Here is a 19,706-nt window from a genome sequence, read left to right on the forward strand (position 1 = left end):
TATACTACAGATATAATATTAACTTAAATTAAAGGAACGTTCCAGTGTTTCAACCTCATCCAGACGTATTGCTCCTGCAGTGCATGTGGGGAGGTGGTAGCTTAATGGTTCAGTCACTGGATTTTAGATCCAAAGGTTATGTGTTCAAATCCGAGCCACACCAAGCTGCCACTCCTGGGCCCCTGAGCAAGGCCCTTAATCTCAAAGCTGCTCAGTTGTATGAATGAGATAAATGTAAGTCGCTCTGGATGAGAAATGGCATGAATGTAAATGGATTAGCGCCGGATATTTCTGGAATAAAAAAAAATAGCTTCAAACGTTTTCATTGTGGGAAAAAGTCCCAGGATTACGGCATTGATCAAACGTGTTTCAGGTGCGGTGTATTTGAATTCGATCGTAAAATGCTTGTATAAACAACAAAACAATAACCATGACTAATCCGTCTTGGTCATTACGGGTTGGTCGGCTGCAAGCCCTTTTGAGTGCTCGATGTTTACTGGGAAATTCAAGCAAGGAAACAAACAATTCAATTTTCCTTCACAGAACATCGGAATACATCTTGGAGAAAAGGCTCGAGTGCTTCTCTGCGAGCTCAGTGCATTTCAAGAGTGCCTCTTAATTCGGGGGAAAATAAGCAGGCTGATCATACTGACCTGGGATACAAGTTCTCCGGCTTTCGCTTGCTCACACACATACACACACACTTAAAGACTTTGTTCAGTAATAACAAAAAAAAGTACCTGAAAAATTGACTGGTTTGAAAGATGCATGTGCTCTGAGAGGCCTTTAAACACCTAGATTAGACTAGTTTAAACCGTACGCACATACAAACACGTAATCGCACGCAACCGTTCGACGTGCAGTCGCCTCAGGCTACCACAGGTTTGTCTCTCGGATCTCTGAGATTATGTGGTTAGCCTTCTGGAGTGCCTGGGGAGAAAAGAGAAGGGATAAGTGAGGACAAGGAATGGAGATGTTTGCCTTAGGAAACAAAAGAAGAAGAAAAATGCTCATTTTTTGACTAATGCAAAGTAAGTTATGACCAGAGATGCTGAGATTAGTCTCCATTATTGTTAACGCATTCTCAGTTCTATGATGCTTTTCTGTACAGCGTGGTTATAAAGAGTGGTTATTTAAATCACTGGAATATTAAAGGTGTTCTCCTTTTGTGGAACTGCCTGCCTGATGTGTTTTTGTTTGTCCCGGTGTAAAACTGTACCCATTTATATAAATACTCAAATCAACTCAACTAGCTGAGATCATTTTCCCTTCCGTTCCTTATGTTGGAACAATGTGAATATTAATTGAAGCTGAATGGCGGATTTACAGATATTCTTCGGTTCACTGTGGTGAAATGATGAAATTCTGGGTCACCACCTGGACCCCAGTTTGCTATTTGACAACCAAAGAATGTATCATGTATCGTAGTATGTATCATACATAGCTAATACAGATGGTATCAGAGTTACACTGGGTCCACTTTTCGATTATACAATGACGATACATGGTGCATACAGGTGCATCTCAATAAATTTGAATATCATAAAAAAATGTATTTATTTTAGTAATTTAAAAACAAAAAAGTGAACCGCGTATAAATTCATCATACACAGACTAATATATTTCTAAAAAAAATTATTTTCATTTAGATGATTTTGGCTCACATTTAACAAAAACCCACCAATTCCAATAATCAAAAAAAATTTGAATACTTCATAAGACCAAGCAAAAAAAAATATTTTTAGTGAATTGTTGGCCTTTTGGAAAGTATGTTTATTTATTGTATATGTACTCAATACTTGGTAGGGGCTCCTTTTGCTTTAATTACTGCCTCAATTTGGCGTGGCATGGAGGTGATCAGTCTGTGGCACTGCTGAGGTGGTATGGAAGCCCAGGGTCTCTATAGGGTTCAGGTCTGGTGAGTTTGCTGGCCAGTCAAGCCCACCAACACCATGGTCATTTAACCGACTTTTGGTGCTTTTGACAGTATGGGCAGATGTCAAGTCTTGCTGGAAAATGAAACAGCATCTCCATAAAGCTGTTCAGCAGAGGGAGGCATGAAGTGCTCTAAAGCTTCCTGCTAGACGGCTGTGCTGACCTTGGACTTGATAAAACACAATGGACCAACACCAGCAGATGACATGACTCCCCAAACCACCACTGACTGTACAAACTTTACACTGGAGCTCAAGCAGCTTGGATTCTGTGCCTCTTCACTCTTCTTCTTCCAGACTCTGAGGCCTTGATTTCCAAATAAAATGCAAAATTTTCTTTCCTTCCATCTAAAAAGACGACTTCGGCCCACTGAGCAACAGTCCAGTCCTTTTTGTCCTTTGCCCAGGTAAGACACCTCTGCTGTTGTTTCTGTTCAGGAGCGGCTCGACACGAGGAACGCGTCAGTTGTATCCCATGGATACGTCTGTGTGTGGAGGCTCTTGAAGCACTGACTCCAGCTGCAGTCCACTCTTTGTGAATCTCCTCCTAATTATTAAATGGTCTTCATTTAAACTTTTTCTACCACATTTTTTCTTCCATTCAACTTTCCATTAATGTGCTTGGATACAGCACTCTGTGAACAGCAGCTTCTTTAGCGATGAACTTCTGTGTCTTACCCTCCATGTGCAGGGGGTCAATGATCTGTCAAGTCAGCAGTCTTCCCCATGTTTGTGTAGCCTCAATCAGACTGAGACACTATTAAAAGGCTCAGGAAACCTTTGCAGGTGTTCGGACTTAATGAGCTGATTAGAGTGTGACACCACCAGTCTCCGATATTGAACTTTTCACAATATTCAAATTTCCTAAGATACTGAATTTTGGGTTTTATTAGCTGTAAGCCTTAATCATCAAATTAAAAGAAATAAACACTTGAATTACATCAGTCTGTGTGTGATGAATCTATATAATATACAAGTTTCACTGTTTGTATTGAATTACTAAAATCAATTCACTTTTTAATGACATTCAAATTTATTGAGATGCACCTGTATATACACTAAAGGTCGACCGATATGGGATTTTCTCTGGCAGATGCCAATATTTTGACATCAGGGCAGCCGATGGCCGATTTATCAACAAATGACAGTCATTGGGGTCATCGGAATGCATTTCATCATAAGTACCCCCTGTACTCTCAGTTTAATTTGTTGTATGTGCTCACAAATGCACACTGCAGTCGTATGTTAATTTGAATAAGCACCATCTTACCTTCATACAGTAGCTCATTAACCCGTTTATACCTTAGTTTTCTTTCACTCATCTACACACACATTAATGACTACACACTTACCTCGAGCATGTGGGCGACCTCGGTGCGCTGCTGTGCCGTTTCCTGAGACTCGATGAGCAGCTCCTGCAGGAGAGGCTGCCTGTACAGCTGACCCACAAGCTCACTCTGCAGACGCTCCTTCACAAAGTTTACCAGGAAGTGCATCACCGCTTTGGGCACACTAAGAGAGACAAAAAAAATAAAGAGAGATGAGGGGAAGAAGTGGCCAAGAGCTGTGATTCAAGAATATACTTTATTGGATATTTTTTATACCGTAAACAACCCCAAATGAAAAAAAGTTGGTACACTGTGAGAAATGTAAATAAAAAATCTGAATTCTCTTCACAATAAAAAAAAAAAATGTTAGACCAGTTGCTAAAGTTTTGGAAGAGAAATGTTGTCCTATATGTGTCTGATACAGGATTTTAGCTGCTCAACACTTTTGGGTGTCCTTTGTTGTATTTTTCATTTCATGCCTGCCTTTTTTCTTTGCATGATAGAGATTTAACAAGCATTTGATTATTTAAAGGAAATCAAGGTGGCAAATTTATTTTACATTTACGACATTTAGCAGACGCCTTTATCCAGAGCGGAGTACGGAATTGCGTCAAAGTCTCCATCAATGATTACATCATCACTGGTTCACTAGGTTGCAGACTTGGGATACCATCAGCCTAAAACTCTGTTGGAAGGAATTTTATCACATATTTTTTAAATACTTAAACATACACTATTCACAGAGCTGCCTTGCTTATATGCTGAATAACTAATGCCCATAAATACACAAGCGCCAGAACATGATTCCAGGCCTCGCAACAGTCCAGCCACTTATACAAATTACAGGGGACATTGCCTGGCTGTCACCAACTCTACAGCCAGAGAGGACCAGATAAGTGAAACTCAGCCCTGGAGATATTTATACAGATTGAGAATGTTTTTTTGTCATTTGATTCGTGTTTTCGGAACCAACACTTGAAAATAGTGTCCATAAACAACAGCCATGCATATAGATCCATACAAATTCATCAATTCAATATCTAACATTAGTTAATATACGGACAAAAGTACTGGGACTATTTTTTCAGCCGTATATACATGTATATGTAGTACTTCACCCAAACTGTTATCATAAATTTGTAGGCACACGAATGCTGTAGAATAAACTTCACTTTAACTCAAAAACCCAAACCTGTTCCAGCATGACAGTGCCCCTGTGCACAAAGCTAGCTCAATGAAGATATGGGTTTATAGTATAAGATCTTGATTGGCCTGCTATCGAGCTCAGACCTCAACCCTACTGAACACTTTTGGGATGAATTGGAAAGCTGACTGCACCCCCAGGCTTCCTCACCCTCATCAGTACTTGACTTGTGGCTGAACGAGCACAAATCTCCAAAAGCAAACTCCAAAATCTAGTTCCCAGAAGACATGGAAGTTATTATAAAGAAGGAAAAAAGTCCTTTATACTCGTCACGTACTTTTACAGCAGCAGTAAAATTCTTTTTTTGCATATGCCAGAGATGTCGGGATGCCATGATACAGCGCCCCTGGAGCACAGAGCATAAAGGGCCTTGCTCAATGGCCCCTATTATAAACAGCAAATGGGAACTAAATGCAGAATTGGTGTTGAATAGAATTAGGTCCTGTGTCACTTATCCCTTAACCCTCTGTGCTCCATGTGCATCATGGCTTGGATTTGCAATGAAAGAACTTCAATGTGCTGTAATGTACGTGACAAGTAAAAAGCCCCCCCTTTCTTTGAGTTCCTAAATATGTTATAGAGATCATGGGCCTCTATTAACTGCCATAGATGCTTACGGGAAGCTACATGAGGTTCTGCATGGTCTATATTTTCTGCTGTAGAATTAAAATCATCTCCCAAAATTAAAAGCACATACAAATCTTATGGTCACGTGTCCACAAAACACTTCTTGAGCAGGCCATAGACTTTCTATACCGAATATTTGACGTTCTTTCTGTAAATATGTTCATTCATATTTTTTGTATACAGACATAGCGTCCTACATTAATCCATTTGCCCAACCATATGTACTCCTAAATTAGCTGGACCTTTCCCCCTCTGACCTGTCCTGGATGTTCTTGCGGACGATGAGGAAGTAGCACTTGATGAGGCGCTGGATGACCTCGCAGTCGCGTTGCTCACGTGAGCTCAGCTTCCGAGACACCGGCACCGCCTGTACGATAAAAAAAAAACCAGATCCATCAGTCGGGTCCGAATCGCACAGAATAAAAACGCTAAATGTTACAACCATATACAATCATAGGTTGCGAGTTCTTTAATAAATACACCTATCAATTCAATAACAGTGCACTCTTGAGAGCTGTAATGTACTTTAAAAAATAAAGATGCTTTTTTTTCTTTACCGTGTCCAGTAGGTTAACAGATTTGTTAGGGCTTCCAAATCCAGGCACTGAGCTTTTGTCCTCCACTGGAATCTTATCGTTCTTCCAGTGATTTCCTCCATCCAGTGATTCAGTCTGGGAAGGAATTTATGGTGTATGGTTATGCTTACATTTTACACCAGAAAACTGCTATATTTCTGTAGGTCTAAAAAACAAATAGATATGAGGGTGCATGTATGTGTGGTCTCATATATACACTTCATGATCAAAAGTTTGTGTACGCTTAAAGTCGCAGGATTCATCGATTTTGCCGATAAAATCCATACTGATAGTTTTTCCGGGTTGCTGAAGCGACTGGGAAGGTCTTCTTTCATTAGAGATTGGCGAATCACTGATGTCACGTGCTGTTTGTTTTAACACGTGAGACTGTGCTGGACAGCGCTGTCATATTTATTATTTATAATTAGATTTTACTTTGTAATTTGATTTATTAATATATACATAAATTTCATATTTGTTTCATTTAGCACATTTTCATGATAAATTTTTAATCTTTGTAATTAAGTTTAGTACTATTTTACATAGAGTGTTATGTTTGTATTTTTTTATCCAGTATACATTTAAAAAATTATTGCTTGAATAATCGGCAAGTACAATCCAACCTAGCTATCTGTATCGGTAAAATCCACTATAGGTCGACCCTCTAGTGGACACCTGACCATAAGATTGGTATGCGCTTTTTGAACATCCCGTTCCACATTCAGCCCATTTACTGTTCTAATAACCTCCAACTTTGTGCTCATTTAGACACACAGGTGTTAGAAAAGTCATGTACTCGTAGAGTGAGGAATCCTTCGTCAGGGAGCTGGCTTTGTGAAGGTTTGGAACAAGTTCGGGTCTCCGAGATCAAATAATAGGCAAATTCCATACGTCCAAAGATGCTCTATACAATTGTGGGCCTTTAACTTTGAAGAAGAACCACACATGGATGTAAAAGACAGATGTCTCTATACTTTTGTCCAAATATGGTATCTGGATTAGGTGTGTGTGTGTGTGTGTGTGTGTGTGTGTGTGTGTGTGTGTGTGTGTATACACGTGTGCGCAAAAACCTGTTGGCTGTTGACTGATGCAGACACTTGTGCGGCATCTGTGAAGTCCGGGTGCTTAGTGTTGATGTACGCGAGCTCTATTGACACCAGATTATGGACCTGAAACCAAAACAGAAGCACACATGTTTGTTTTACTATCATTGTGGGGACCTTCGATTAACACATGTTCTACTACAGTTACTGTAAAGTCTAACTTTAACCCAACCTTAATTTTTTTTTTTTAACAGTTTTGACCTTGTGGTAACATTTGGTTCCTCAAGATAAAAAATGTATACCCTCCCTTTCCCCAAACAATGTTCCTGATTGTTCTTGTGTGTGTAAATCCTGGTTTGTACCATTTCGTTGGTGATTGGAAGACGTTTCCTGAGTAAACTGGTCACCACCTCCACTATGGAGTCATGCAGCTTGGGAAAGCGCAACAGTTCCTGTAAAACCAAATGGAAATACTTCAATAAAGTACACGAAAAAGATACGTGAATTACTTTGTTATTGTCCACCACTGGGGTGTGCGTGTGTGTGTGTGTGTGTGTGTTACCTGAGTACTGTGGGACGAGCAGTGCTGGATGATCCTCTGCAGCTCCTCGTGGACGAGCTCGACGCAGCGCAGACTCGGCTCCTCCAGTCTCTTAATCTGCTTCTTCACCAGCAGCTCGAAGCTCACCTCGGGAACGAAAAGTGCTGGACGGGGACCCTGCAGCACAAACAGGGCTTTACCCAGGATGCACCTGGTTACATATGGCTGTGCTAGTCATCTTTCCAGAATGGAAAAGTTTCATTGGATTTCATCCGAGTGCACTGAATGCACCGTGTTATTTTGATAAACAAGCGCTAATCAGGTCCTAAGCCGCTCATTTCCGGCACGATCCAGTGAAATTATTTTGATGGAACACCCAATTCGGGTCAGAATGACTTCGCTGTGGTGGCTCTTAAAAAAAATAAACGCATTACCGTGGCATTTCGGATGGCGGTGAGAATGTCGAGCTCGGTGAGTCCTGCCAGCGGGTCGATGGATTGCAGGGTCCGGCCGAACGTCTCGTGGAAAATGTAACAGATCCGAGCGCCGCCGCATCTGCGCCACAAGAGGCACAAAAGACAGGCTGAGTGGTGGATCGCAGCAAACAGACAGCACTTTAAAGCAAGTTATGCACTTCAAACATCAATAAGCCGAGTGGAAATACAAGCACTAGAGGCTGAAGTCATATTTCCTTCCCCGAGTGGACGTAACGAGCTCGGTCCTCCAGCTAATTAGCCGCTTGTCATTTTCACTCAGCTGCACAGAGGAAATGTGTGGCTTCCGTATCTGTCAGACTCGCAAGAGAAGAAGAGCGGCGCGGTGGGATGCTCCGTTCACGCTTCGGGGGAGGAAATAGATCAGCAACATGACTGCAGGTGGCAGATATTCGAGTTGAATAAGGCAGTGTTTCCAGCTGCTAGAATGGAAGTTGTTCATGGAACGTTCTACAACAGCAAACATACACTATATGGACAAAAAGTTACTAAACAAGTTTCCTAAAAATGTTAACCTTTTTAAAATAGCAATTTTTAAATAGCAAATTTTTTAATTTTTACTCCACTACATTAAAACGACACAAGTTTTTCTTCTTTTTGTTCGTTTTCTACACTTCCTGGTTTGGCTCACAAGATTTGCTTTAATGAGGCTCTGAAGACACTCACAGCTCCGAGGTCTGGATGTGTCGGGCCGTGCCCTCGATGGTGTTGCAGTAGTCCGTGGCGAATTTGGTGACGATCTGCAGAAGAGTGGCACTGTGGTCCTCCACAGGCTGCCCGTAGCTGCTCAGCCTCGCCTGGAACTGGGCGTTCAGTGTCGTCACGCGAGCCTTGAGCTCGGGCAGGCAGTCACGGATGTGGTGCATGAGCAGGCGGCTCAGCGAGCGTGCCAGGTGACGTGAGCCGCAGCGTGACGCTAAGGACGGGTAGTGTCGCTGCAGGAACGCTTGCTCGTCACGCCACGCGTCTGCGATGCTTTTCTGGGTGTTTAGGTCATGCTGGCTCCTGAGAAATGAGAAAGAGAGGAGAACAGGCTTAATTCGCTGCACTACATGAATAAAATACTTTACAAAAAAAACCAACAATAAATTAAGAAGATAAAAGACAATTCAAGGTATTAGTAAATAAAAACCTGCACACAGATGTACAAAAATGTTTTTACAAAAATTATTTTGAAATACTGCCCACTTGTGGTCAAGTAAAGGTACTAGACACAAAGGTGAAAGATTTGGGTCACTAATAGTAGAGGTCGACTGAAAGTGCCGAATTTGCCGATAACGGATTAAATCAACCGATTTTTTTAAATGGATACTGGATTTAAAAAAACAACAACTAATTTAAGCATTACTGTTTGGATTTCTAAGAAATGGTAAACGCTGAAGTGAATAAATACTTTAAAAGTATTGTTTTCTTTTTGTTTGTTAATTTTCAACATTTACCCATATTTTTTTTAATAATTATGAATTCTTTTTCCCAATTATGAATTTTTTCACTTCATTTTATTTAACTTTAGTTAGTGCACTATAAACTAACAAGGTACAGCACGCAATCAAAACAAACAGCATGTGGTGTGGGCGATTTGCCTCTAGAGGCCGCTCTCGTACTGTTTAATGACACAGCTGCTCCAGCGGCATACACAACCCGGAAAAACTCTGTATAGATTTTTGCCGATAACTGATAGTTTCAGCAATCGACTTTTGATGCTAAATAATCAGCAAAAAAACAAAGAATCGGCTGACCTCTAACCCATAGTTTACTTCTGCCTTCAGACAAAGCACGCAATGTCCAATTGCAGTTAGGACGCATTCCTACTAGGTTCAAATTTTGGTTTGTTAAACACCACTCCACTTCTCCGTTATAACTAACGGCAAGGTCTAGTTCCAAAATTTCCAGTTTCCCAGCGCCACCTTGTATTTATATGAACTACAAGGTCAACTATGAACACAAAAACCTGCTTTACTTTCATACTCCTTATACCCCAATGTTTTTTTTTTTGTTTTTTAACTGTGACTAATGATACCTTGGGGGAAGAACAACCAGTTATGGTGATGTTCCACAGTAATAGAATAGATTTTGTGTCTGGAGTGTTATTGGACTCGGACCTGTTGACCACGCCGATGATGCCGAGCCTGACGGGGATGATGCGGCCAAGCAGAACCTCCAGTGCGTCCGTCCCTGCATCCATCAGATCGAGCTTACTCACAACTAGCAGAGTCCTCCGACCTGGCAAGAACACACACACCGTCAGAGACACATTTTAAGGGTGCGTGATTTATTATTTTATGTAAATTCTATTTAATTGTATTGTAAAATCTATTTTATTACACCTGATTAACACCTGATTTTTCCCTTCATATGTGGTTTTTCTCCAAACTGTTACCACACGATTGTAAAGGACGTCTTTAGATATTGTAGCATAAAATTGTCTATTTTCTTGAACTAGGAAACCTGTTCGACACAACATATAGTTTACATGAGTTGGAGTGGAAGATCTCCAGCTATAGATCTCTGATCCAAACCCCATTGAAAACCTTTGGGATGAATATGAATGCTGACTGTACCCCAGGCATCCTCACCTCACCTCAATTCAAATCCAATGGAACATCTTCCCGGAAGAGTGGAGGTCTTTTCTAAAAGTAAATGAGGACTAAATGTGGAATGAGATGTAAATCAAAGATTTGATCTAAACTATAGAACTGCCTTCGAGAAACATAATATAATCTTTTTGAAGAAGGGAACAGAACTACAGAGAGACACAAGAAAGACACGAGGGCTCCCTCACCATCAGGATCGACCTCACGTGCCAGTTTCAATGCGTCTGAAGTGGCCAGGTCCGAGTTAGCTGGAGATACGCACAGAATGAGAGAATTAGGATTGGAGATGAAGGACAGGATCATCTCCTGTACCTGAGTCTCAATGTCTTCTGGCTGGTCACCTACTGGCACCTGAGGAAAAAAGAAAGAAAATCCAAATCAATCAATTAATCTAAATAGGTGTTAATGAGTAAAAATGATTATTAATTAATAAAAAATAATAAAGAACATTTTGTCTTTGGTTACCTTGGTGATTCCAGGCAGGTCGACCAAAGTGAGGTTTAGAACGTTAGGGGAGAAAATCTTCAGATGGATGGGTTCTGGACTGATGCCCTTCACGTGTAAACACACATTATTAAAAATATTAACGAGTCTTGGATATTTTTTTTGAATGACTCCAGTCCAATCAAATTATTTCAGTCAAAAGTCACATGACCTTAACCTTTGAAAATCTGCATACATAACTTTTCTTATCTTTTTTATTCAGTATATAGTACAATATAGTAAACATTACAATACTGAATCAGTATGGAGGGCTGGTGATAAAGTTATTAAACATCATTTTGCCATATTTTATTTTAACAATAACACAACACTATAAAAGACATTTTCCTATGTGCTGTATTATGAACTCGGTAGTGGGAGTTCCTTCTACCGGTTGCCGTAGTAACGTTTAAAAGTTCTTATAATATTAATGATATTATTCATATTATATATAAATGATATAAAAGTAACTGAAAGTGATTACTGCAGAATTCCACAACAAAATAAATACCACAACAAATCAGCTATTTTGTGCATGATCCTTTTTTTTTTTTTTTTATAAAACCAAATATATTGTCATGAAAAAAAAATTAAAAAAAGAAATGCCATCACTATGTCACTGCATTATGTCTTGAACAATTAAACATATTGAACTGATTTTTTTATTTATTAAAATATACTTTATATAATATATTTAATTCTCTGAATTTCACTTAAAAAAATAATTATTAAATGAATAAAAAAATAATAATAATTTCCTGTGCATGTGAGTTTCCAGATTTTCCTCAGTACCTTGTTGTTAGTGGTGCGTTCAGTCTCCTCCTCGATTTCCTTCCGAATTTCGGTGAAATCCGTAAAAACCTTTCAACAACAAGAACAAAACTTCAGCTCTTCAAGTGTGGAAAATAAAATAAAAAATAAAAAATCTGAAATTGTTAAAAACCTGGTGCTTGCAGTGAAGGAAGGTTCCCCATTCCTCAGCTTTGATTCCTGTAATGAAGATGATAATAAGCGTTAAAGTGAGAACACTTGTTGGCTTTTTTTTTTTTTTTTTAACTACAAGGTTTTTAAATGAGACGAACGAGAAAACTGTTCAATTTCAATCTCTCACTCTTTGCACAGCAATGGGTTTTTCATAATTAGCATAAATTAGGGAGGATGTAGTGAAGATGGTGGAGATGTAACCCATATCATCAGCCATTCTGAAATTCAATCATGAAATAATGAATAAATGAAAAAAAAAAAAAAAGTGGACAGATTTTTAGGAAGGGACACGGGACAGAAGGTCGCTGAGATGGAAGCAAACATAATGGAGATGTGACAGGTGAAACTGAAGAACAGCCAGGAACAGTTCATGCAGATGAAGGAGTTAGGTTAGTACACAGAGACCTGGAAAGCTGCACTGAGAGTTCGCTTTTGTCCCGCTTTCTGTGGAATAGTGAAAAGACAGAAAGAACAATCCAGAAAAAAAAGTTAAAAGACCAAAATATCCAGAAATTCTGCACTATACAGAATAAGAATCGAACATGATATAAAAAACAGATATTAATAAAATTATAGCAGCTAAAAACAGTCTCACCGGCTTCTCTCTTTTCTCTCCACTGAAGTTATATAATACATCAAACTGTGGGGTATTGAGAAACCGATAACATTTCAAATCCGTAGGATCTTTATTCATTTATTGTATTTGTTTAATTTTATTTGCCTTTTTTTTGCCACGTACATGAATCATACACTGTATATTCCAACATAAAAGAACAAAAATTATCCCATAAAATGGCATTTATTGAAAATAAAATCGATTCACAACACAAATATAAATAGCATCAATAACGTTAATACACACTACAAGGACGAAAGGTTGCCAGCACCTGCCCATAAAATCCGTATGTGCCGTTATTTGCTGTTCTAATAACCACGCCAGATGTTCCACTAGATTTTGGCGTGTGCTTGTGGAGATTTTTGCTCATTCAGCTACAAGGGTGTTAATAAAAGTCGAGTACTGATAAAGGTTGAAGGTGAGGAGGCCTGAGGTACGGTCAGCGTTCATATTCATTTATGTTCAATAGAGCTCTATAGAAGACCAGTGAAGATCTTCCACTCCAACCAATGTAAAGCGCTTTTGAAGATATTTCAGAATTATAATGTAATCGTTAAAAAAACTGAAAAATGAATGAATAGTCCTAGATGCTTAACAATAAACCTCTTATCGTTCGATCTCCTTTTCAGAATCACATGTTGCTGTTGATGTAAATGTAGTTACCGTTCTCCTGTTTCCGGCGTTCTTCAAGAGGCGGGACGTTCACCAGCTGCAACACTAGAGGGCGCCGTGTGACTATTCCTGAACCACGGGGTAAAAAATCTCGTCCGACCAGACTTTCCAGGACTGAGCTCTTCCCACTGCTCTGTAAAGTCAACAAGATACAGTCTAAATCGAAAAGTCTTTCCTTGGCATCATTTGTATGACACTGTATGGACAAAAGTATTGGGACACCAATTTCCACCCATATGTTGTTCTTTCCCAAACTGTTCCCACAAAGTAGGAGGCACACAATTGTACAGGACGTCTATGGATGTGGTAGCAGGGAATTTTCCATTTACCTCATCTAGGAGAGCCAAACCTGTTCCAGCACGCCAATACCCCTGTGCACAAATTCAGCTCCATGAAGATATGCTTCACATGGGTTGGAGTGGAAGATCTTTCGAGATAGAGCGCTGAATCTCGACCCTATTGAACACCTTTGGAATTAATTAAAATGCAGAATGCACCCCAGGCCTCCTCACCTCACCTACCTCAGTACCCAACACCTGTGTGACTGGATCTCCACAAACACACTCCATCTTTCCAGAAGAGTGGTGGAGCTTATTGTAATGTCAAATGGGAACTGAGTGAGATGTTGGAAAAACCACATACAAATCTTATGGTCAGGTGTCCACAAACATTTGCCTATACAGTGTAGCCACTGAAATGGAAAGATGTGATGCCACAGTGTTGGACTGACCTGTGAGCCCACCACAACGATCTGAGGGAGCTGAATGATCTTGGCTCTGATGGTGAGGAAGACCTCCTGCAGCCGGTTAATGACAGGGATTAAAGTCTCCATCTCTGAAAAAAGAGAGAGGAAGAGAGAGAATTCAATCTGTTTAACAGGTGATGGTGTTTTATGCTTCTCTTTATGTGGACGCTGATTTTGATTTGAAAAACACTTCCTTCAGAGATCCTGAACATAATCCTGGATACAGATGTTTACCCAAGTGTTGGTGTAGGTGCGGTGAAGAGGTGAAGAGGTATTTCATAGCTGTCCTACAGGTTCTTCTTTATACCACGATTCACTTACTGACTGAACTTACAATAAAAAAAATCATTCAGGACTATAATTGACAACGAAACGAAAATGAAATTAAAAGACATGAAGTTATAAAAATAGCGATCCATAAATGCAAATTCAAACACTGTGACCAGAAACAACATACATTCTCTTCCTGTGAGTTTAGAGCTGAGATCCTCAAACTCTCTCCTATAAAGGGCCAAAAATAACTTAATTGATGGGCGATGAACTGAAAGTAAATGATTCATCACACCGAACTGTTTGGTGTTAAAACGAAAGTTGCTACGATTCCCCTCATTTAGGTTCCGATAATATGTAGAAATGATTAAATGAATAAAACAAAAAGATTTCTCTGGAATCTGTGTAGCGAATGAGGGTACATTTTTTTCCAGTCGATGGAACTTATAGTACAATAAAAACTTAATCCTGACGTATTGTACAATACAGAAAAATAATCCCATGTACCCCAATCAGACGAAACATTATGATCACCTGCCTAATATTGTGTTGGTCTCCTTTTTATTGCTGCCGAAACATCATTAACAGCATGAAATTCTCCAGCAGTCTGTTGGATCGGACCACACCGGTCAGCCCATGTGCATCAATGGGCCTTGGCTGGTTCACCACTGTTCCTTCCTTGGAGCACTTTTGGTAGATACTGACCACTGCAGACCGGGAAACCCACAAGCCCACAAGAGCTGCAGTTTTGGAGACGCTCTGACCCAGACGTCTAGACGTCTCAGTTTGTTAAACTCTATACGCTCACCCATTTTTCCTGCTTCTAACAGATCGAGTTTGAGGACAAAATGTTCACTTGCTGCCTAATAAATATCTCCACTCACTAACAGGTGCCATGATGAAGAGATCATCAGTGATCTTCACTTCACCACTCATTATGTTATAAGGTCATAATGTTAAGCCTGATCTTTCACTGCTTTATACAGCTATTCAAGTTATAAGCAATACATCCATATGCATGTCATATCAGTGATCTCTATTAAAAGACATAAAGATGGTACTTGAAGTGTTTTCCACATTTTTGACAAGTTCACGTCAGGGTTTCTGCGGGTTTCACCGAATCAAATTTATGACTTTAAAATTAAGACCTTATTAAAACCTATATCACGACATCAAAAACACACCTGTGCGAATATGCTGTGAGCAGCTGGTTATAAAACCAGGCCCTAAATTCAGTTTTTTTCAAGCCAAGATTTGCTAAACTTGCACTAATTTACATCTGGGGTACAGTCAAAAAGAGATTTGTGAGAAAATAACAGAAAGTTCATTCTTAATTCTGCCAATTATATTCAAACTAACAGAAAAAGATCTACAACACCAATAAACAGTACAGGTGGCGGTACATAAACATTAAGACCTGTTTACAATTATTTAAGACTTAGAACAGCAAATTTAAGATTATTATTTTATCGCCTAAAATTGAATCTTTTTGACTTTTTTAGACTGTTTAAGACCCCCGCGGAAACCCTGTATTTACATTCCATCTCAATGTACTTTTTTTTTGCAGCTTAACCATAAAACCAAAAATGTATATTAGATGTTAAATTAGAAATACAGATATGTCAATGGCATTTCATTTCATTTCTTGCTCATATATGACATGGCAGGCCACATAAAAGGTCACCACGGGTTTGATTTGAGGTAAAATCTCAGGGATCTTAGAGAAATGATAATAGATTATAAATGGATGGTATTGATCCAGGTTTTTATTCCGGTGTTGACTACAATCATTTTGAGCTCTAAATTTGAAATGGAAACTTTTTTAATATTAATGATCATCACGAAGCCTCGATTAAGTCAATAAGAAAGCGTATATGGAAAACGAGGGGAAAGACAAGAGCGCAAGAGGAATACAGTGTGAGGTAAGAGAGGAGGTACGTGAGCAGGGCGGATATTAAATCCGAATTTAATGAATCAGTGAATAATTAATGATTAAATATGAATGAAAACGTAAAACTTATTTCTGTGTGTCGCTTCTCTACACTCCTTCTCTCTCTCTCTCTCTCTCTCTCTCTCTAAAATGCTCATGAGGTACCAGTGACCAGTGCTCCTGTCCCTTTCTTCTCTTCAGATGCCTGATTCATTCTGACATCTGACCTCTGGATGGATGTTCTCTTCAATTGGAGACCACTCTGTGCAGCTGAGGATCGTTCCACATCAACAGCCCAAAGATCCATGAAGTTACTGAGCAACTGAAGAACTTTGAGGATGGATTTTGACTGGAATTAACATAACCAGTCTACTACAATGGCTCAGGTTTGCATTGTTTGGTTTGCGTGTACAGTTCTGCTTTTAAACGGCCATCATTGAACTGAACTGTAATGAACGGACATTCAGTGTTGAGGCTGAGGACGGATTCCCTTTTGAGTCTGGTTCCTCTTAAGGTTTCTTCCTCGTGCCATCTCAGGGAGTATATAAGGAGAATATAAGGCACATGTTATACATTCTTTTATACAACTTTATAACCTCTTTATCACTGTAAAGCTGCTTTGGGACACTGGCTACTGTTAAACACGCTCTTGCAAACTAATTCTTTTCACTTACTTTCATGCAAGTTTTCATTCATACCCGTTTTTTTAACCCCAAAAATGTACATGATTCATTTGGTGTCTGCGGTTGATATTATTAATGTCATTTGTTCGGAGTTTTGCGAAAGAGATCGAGGTATTTGTGTCACAATCTTTACCGTACTAAGCACCTGTGTGTTCTTACTTGAAAAGCGTCCTTCCTCTGTCCCTTCGCCCCCTCCGTCCTCGTCCCTGGGTCTCTTAACGATGGGACGCTCCAGACAAGTCCCAGGTCTCGGGCTGAATGAGGAATCGTAATCAAAGAGACAGAAAAGAGTTTTCAGAAATGGGATTCAGGAGCTCGTCACGGGTCAAAAAATCACAAAGGTGACCCTTGAAGCTCGTTATTGATTTGTTGAAGGTATTTGGTTTTGTTGTTTTGTTTCTTAAAACATATGATGTAAGTAAAACAGCTTTATGAAGATTTTTTTTTCCTGGGGTGGGGGAGACATCCATATTGTCATTCTCACATCTGGAATATAAAATTCAACATCTGGGCAGATGTGATGACAGATGCAGCAGGTAGCAGAAGACATAATTGCACTCTCTATCTTTTAAAAGTTTCTATTTGATGCAATTTAAGTAAACTAGAAATGTCATTTTGAGCAAGATCTTAAACCAATAGTGATTATCAGCCATCTAACTAGCTAACAGAAAGCCTAAAAGAAATAACCGCTTGGCTCGATCCCAATAAGCACTAAATCAGAAACAAAGTGCACTAGATACAACCTCAGCGTCTGTTCAATAAGTGCGCCAACGTAGTGAACGATCATCCGTTTGGTATCCAGCAACACAAAAAACGTTGACTAGCAAGATAAAGGACCATAATCGCCAGTTTTCTCACTCACCCAAATGCAAAATAATGTTTGTTTTTTTCCGGCAGTGTCAGTATGATCTTCACAGCATTCCTTGCGCCATTATAACATCATTTTCTCTGAAACGTTCAAAATGATTCACTTCATCGACTCACTTCCTCAACCACCGTCCCTGTGCAGCTGTCAAAGAACCCGAGGGGGCGTGTCCCTGTCATCGTTTAAGCCTCTGATTGGTTACCGCACCTTTGACGTTTTGTTTTTCTGTTTCGTGATTGGATGGTTTGGTTGTCTGTTACAGGGTGGTCACAGCTCAGATCCCTTCCCATCAGTAGCACCCTCACTATTTAATTCCTTATATTAAATATTTAATTATTATGTGTGATAATTATATATAATATATTACTTTTTTTATTTTGTTATGCTGCATACCCTATTACTCAGTACCCCATAATGTCAAAGGGAAAACAAAAAAACAAAAATATATTTATTTATATATATATATATATATATATATATATATATATATATATATATATATATGTATGTATGTATGTGTGTGTGTGTGTGTGTGTGTGTGTGTGTGTATGTGTGTGTGTGTGTGTGTGTGTGTGTGTGTGTGTGTGTGTGTGTGTGTGTGTGTAATTCTTTTAATTATGGCATGTTCATATTGGTAAGTATTTGCAAAACACTTGAAAATGAGCTCAGGTGCTTCCTAGTTCTCATGATCATTGATGAGATGTTTCTACACCTTGATTAGAGTCCACATAATAGAAAAGGTTATTGATTGGACATGATTTGGAAAGGCACACACTTCTTTAGAAGGTCTCACAGCTGATAATGCACATCAGAAAACAAACCCAAGTCATGAGGTCAATGAAACAGAGCTCAGAGACAGGATTGGTGTAAGACACAGATCTGGGGAAGCATACAAAAAAACTGCTCCAAGTAGCCTCCATAATTCTCACATGGAAGAAGTGTGGCACAAACCAAACTCTTGTGAGAACAATCTGAGTAGAAGAGCCTTAATAAGAGAAATGACCAAGAACTTGATAGTCACTCTGACTGAGCTCTGGAGATCCTGTGTTGAGATGGGACAAAGTTCTTTCCACAGTCCCCCACCGATCTGGGATTTATGGCAGAGTGGCTAGATGGAAGCTTCTCCTCAGGGTAAGATCTATTGAAGTCCACCTGGAGTTTGCCAACACGCACCAGAAGGACTCCAAACTGTGTGAAACATGATTCTCTGGTCTGATAAAACCAATATTAAACTGTTTGACCTCAATTCTTAACGTTATTTCTGGAGGAAATCGAGCATCTCTAATCACCTGCCAATAACCATCCCAAAAGTGAAGAATAGTGGTACGCACATCATGCTGGGGGGGGTGTTTTTCTGCTGAATGGGCCATATTGATATCCTAAATAAAAACCTGTTCCATAGCGGTCAGGACCTCAGTTCACGCAAATTCATTTTAACGGCACTAAATTAATTAACGCTGATTTAGGCAGTGCATGTTTCTGTTTGACCATTTTTATAAAAAATATAAATAAATATAAAAGAGGCAAAATTAAAAACATTTATTCACAACGTCAGATTCAGGTTGACGGGATGACAGAGACAGAGATGGCATTTTACAAAAGCACAGCATTTTGTTGTTATTATGTATACGAATAAAAGTTGACCCTTTACAGATCCCAATGATGTATTGGTCTTCTTTGTACGATTAAAAAAGACAGAGTCGTTTAAGTTCATCTCTGCGTTATGAGGAAAAAATGCCACAAAACGCATTGGCGTGTTTGTCGACCCCAGAGGGTTCATCATGTGTGTGCATCCTGGTGGATTTTGGATTTTGGTGCTGAGACTTGGCACGTCAGTAAAACAAATGTTTACTGATTACAAATAAATTTTCAGTGAAGGTTTATTATTGTTATTATTATAATTTTTTTATGTTATTTAATAAAAATGGTCAAACAGAAATGCATGCTGCATTAATCATACGTTAATAAAATGCCATAATTTTGACAGCCATGATATATTATTTATTAATGTATTAATTTATTAATTATTAATTATATTTACATATATATATATATATATATATATATATATATCTGCACTTGTGAATTTGAACAATTCTAAACTGTGTACCTGTAAAA

The 19,706-nt window shown here is 39.1% G+C and overlaps 1 protein-coding gene across 3 annotated transcripts; it reads right to left on the reverse strand.

Moving 5' to 3' along the window:
- Positions 1 to 354: 354 nt before the first annotated feature.
- Positions 355 to 17,742, reverse strand: si:dkey-32e23.4 (dynamin-1-like protein). 3 transcript variants are annotated; one of them, XM_046871492.1, is made up of 19 exons: positions 17,586 to 17,742; positions 16,883 to 16,977; positions 13,826 to 13,929; positions 13,087 to 13,228; positions 12,213 to 12,251; positions 11,767 to 11,813; positions 11,616 to 11,684; positions 10,806 to 10,892; positions 10,529 to 10,691; positions 9,849 to 9,969; positions 8,413 to 8,751; positions 7,687 to 7,807; positions 7,274 to 7,429; positions 7,074 to 7,163; positions 6,739 to 6,837; positions 5,651 to 5,764; positions 5,351 to 5,460; positions 3,287 to 3,446; positions 355 to 930 (listed from the first exon to the last, which is right to left on the reverse strand). In XM_046871492.1, the coding sequence occupies exons 3-19, from the start codon at positions 13,925 to 13,927 to the stop codon at positions 874 to 876; spliced, it is 2,016 nt and encodes a 671-aa protein (XP_046727448.1). In that variant the 5' UTR covers positions 13,928 to 13,929; positions 16,883 to 16,977; positions 17,586 to 17,742; the 3' UTR covers positions 355 to 873. The 3 variants fall into 3 exon arrangements, with proteins under 3 accessions (XP_046727448.1, XP_046727449.1, XP_046727451.1); XM_046871493.1 differs by having other exon boundaries at positions 16,869 to 16,977; XM_046871495.1 differs by lacking the exon at positions 12,213 to 12,251.
- Positions 17,743 to 19,706: the final 1,964 nt, after the last annotated feature.

Source organism: Silurus meridionalis, chromosome 17 (genome assembly GCF_014805685.1).
Source record: "Silurus meridionalis isolate SWU-2019-XX chromosome 17, ASM1480568v1, whole genome shotgun sequence".
NCBI classification, from domain to species: domain Eukaryota; kingdom Metazoa; phylum Chordata; class Actinopteri; order Siluriformes; family Siluridae; genus Silurus; species Silurus meridionalis.